The 2651-nt window shown below is 38.6% G+C and overlaps 1 protein-coding gene across 1 annotated transcript in view; it reads left to right on the top strand.

Moving 5' to 3' along the window:
- TSACC (TSSK6 activating co-chaperone) overlaps positions 1-2651 on the top strand; it is a 12632-nt gene that overhangs the window by 2001 nt on the left and 7980 nt on the right. Inside the window, 2 exon segments of the mRNA XM_006861732.1 lie at positions 626-770; positions 772-845. Of these exon segments, the coding sequence (XP_006861794.1) occupies positions 626-770; positions 772-845 (219 nt within the window).

The raw sequence follows: 2651 nt of genomic DNA on the forward strand, positions 1-2651 counted from the left end.
GCATGGAGGGGATTGTAACCATGGCAATGAAACTATATACAACAGGATGAATGTAAACTATCACATAATTCACAATAAAACATTAAAAAAAAAAACCAACTCTGCCTTTCTGGAACTTATGTTCTAGAAAGGTGACTTTGTTGTTATTGGTAAGTGTCTTCAAATTGATTCTGACTCACAGAGATCCTGTATAGGGTTTTTGAGGCTTTTAAAATCTTCATGGGAGCAGAAAACCTCATCTTTCTCCCATGAAGTGACTAGTGGACTTGAATCACAGACCTTGTGGTTCACAGTTGAGTGCTTATTGTATGGAGTCATCTCATTCCCAGAAAGATGACTTAGACAATAATTAAATAAGTAATTATAAAATATTCCATATGGTCATAACCAGTATAGGGAAAATAAAGCGAAGTAGAGGAGTAATGTGTTCCAGTGATTCGTTTTAAATAGGATGGCCAGGTAGGCCTCACCGAGAAGGAGGCATTTCAACAAAGGTATGCCTGGGTTGGGTTGTGCCTGGACAGATTATAGGAATCATCTCATTTAAGCCCTCCCAATCTTAGTACAATGATAAAATCTCTCTCCTTTGTCCCTCTTGCCCCCTCCATTATTTTTCCTTCAGGAGTTAACCACAGGCCCAAGGAATGCAAAGGACATCTAGAATGTATGCATGCCAATCTCCAGCTTCAGACTCAACTTGCCCAACAACAAGTAATTCTAGAAAATTTACAAGCATCCATGACACAACTCGTTCCTGGAAGAGAAAGCAAGATCTTTCCCAGCTGTATCTCATAATCTGTTCTTAAATCACCTGCCTCAATTCAATAAGGGAATTGTGGAACAAAGTTATTGTGTATACTTTCCCCTCTTGGTGGAATCTGGGCATATATGGTTAGTTTATTCACAAGTTCATAATGTGCTCTTTAAATGTATTATACTAATTATTTCAAGTCCTCTTCACTTCCAGCAAGCACAAGGTTGTATCATATGCATAACCAACCAACCAACCACTGCCATTGAGTCAATTCCAAGTCATAGCAACCCCATGTAGAATTTCCGAGGTTGTAAATCTTTAGAGATTGTAAATCTTCAATGGGGCAGAAAGCCTCCTCTTTTTCCTTTGAATAGGTTGGTGGATTTGAATTGCTGACAGCAGCCCAATGCATAACACACCACCAGGGCTCCTTTCATCTGCATATAGCAAGCAGATTGTTGATGAGTCTTCCTCCATTTCTAGTGCCACATTCTTCTTCATATAATTCAGCTTCTCGGAATATTTGCTCAGCGTACAGATTGAATAAGTACGGTGAAAGTATACAACCCTGTTGCATACCTTTCCTGTTTTTAAATCATTCAGAATGTTCTAACAACTGCCTCTTGGTCCTTAGTACAGGTTCATTATGAGCACAATTAAGTATTCTGGCATTCCAATTCCTTACAGTTTGTTATGATCCACACAGTTGAATGCCTTTGCAATAGTAAATAAAGCACTAGTAAACACTCTGGTAGCGTAGTGGTTACGAATTGGGCTGTGAACCTTAAGGTCAGTGGTTCGAAACTACCAGCCGCTCCGTGGGAAAAAGATGAGGCTTTCTACTCCTGTAAAGATTTACACCCTCGGAAACCCTGTACAGGGTTGTTATGGGTCAAAACTGACTCAACGGCACTTAACAACAACAAACATCTTTCTGGTATTCTCTGCTTTCAGCCAAGATCCATCTGATGTTAACAATGATATGCCTAATTCCACGTCTTTTTCAACTCTCTGTTGATGTACTGTTACAACCATTTTTTAATTAGTTTAAGCAAAATTTTCTTGCATGTGATATCAATGATTTTTTTAAACGATTTTTGTATTCCATTGGGTCATTTTTTTCTTTGGAATTGACACAAACTCCAACTGCTTAGTCAGGTAGCTTCCTTCTAAATTTCTTGTCATAGATGAGTGAGTGCCTCCAGTATTTCATCAGTTTGTTGAAACATTTCAATTTGTAGTCCAACAATTCCTGGAACATGTTTTTTGCCAATGCCTTCAATGCAGCTTGGAATTCTTCCTTCATCACCATTGGTTCTGATCATCTGCTATCTTTGAAATGGTAGGACATCGACCAGTTCTTTTAGGTACAGTGACTATGGACTCCTGGTGTGGTGCTGTAGGATAAGTACTCAAATATAAGGTTGGTTTGAACGGAAAGACTGGTAGTTCAAACTCATCAGCTGCTCCTCAGAAACGATATACAGGGTCAGTATGAGTTGGAACCAACCCTACGGCACTTAACAACAGTGACTATATATATTCCTTCTATCTTCTTTAACATCATTCAATATTTGCCCATAGAATCCTTCAATATTGCAACCCAAGGCTTGTGAAATATTGACCATGTTCTTCCCTTTTGGTTTTCTAATTCCAGGTCTTTGCATGTTCTATTGTAGTACTTGACTTTTTCTTCTAAGCTGCCTTTTGAAATTTTCTGTTCAACTCTTTTTTACTGTCTCATTTCTTCCAGTTGTGTTAGCGTCTCTATGTTCAAGAGCAAGTTTCGGAGTCTAAAAGATCTGAAGTCCATTTTGGTCTTTTCTCTCCTGTCTGTTTAATGACCATTTGCTGTTTACATGTAAGATGCTCTTAATGTCATCCCATGATTCCTCTG

Source organism: Chrysochloris asiatica, unplaced genomic scaffold, assembly GCF_000296735.1.
Source record: "Chrysochloris asiatica unplaced genomic scaffold, ChrAsi1.0 scaffold00042, whole genome shotgun sequence".
NCBI classification, from domain to species: domain Eukaryota; kingdom Metazoa; phylum Chordata; class Mammalia; order Afrosoricida; family Chrysochloridae; genus Chrysochloris; species Chrysochloris asiatica.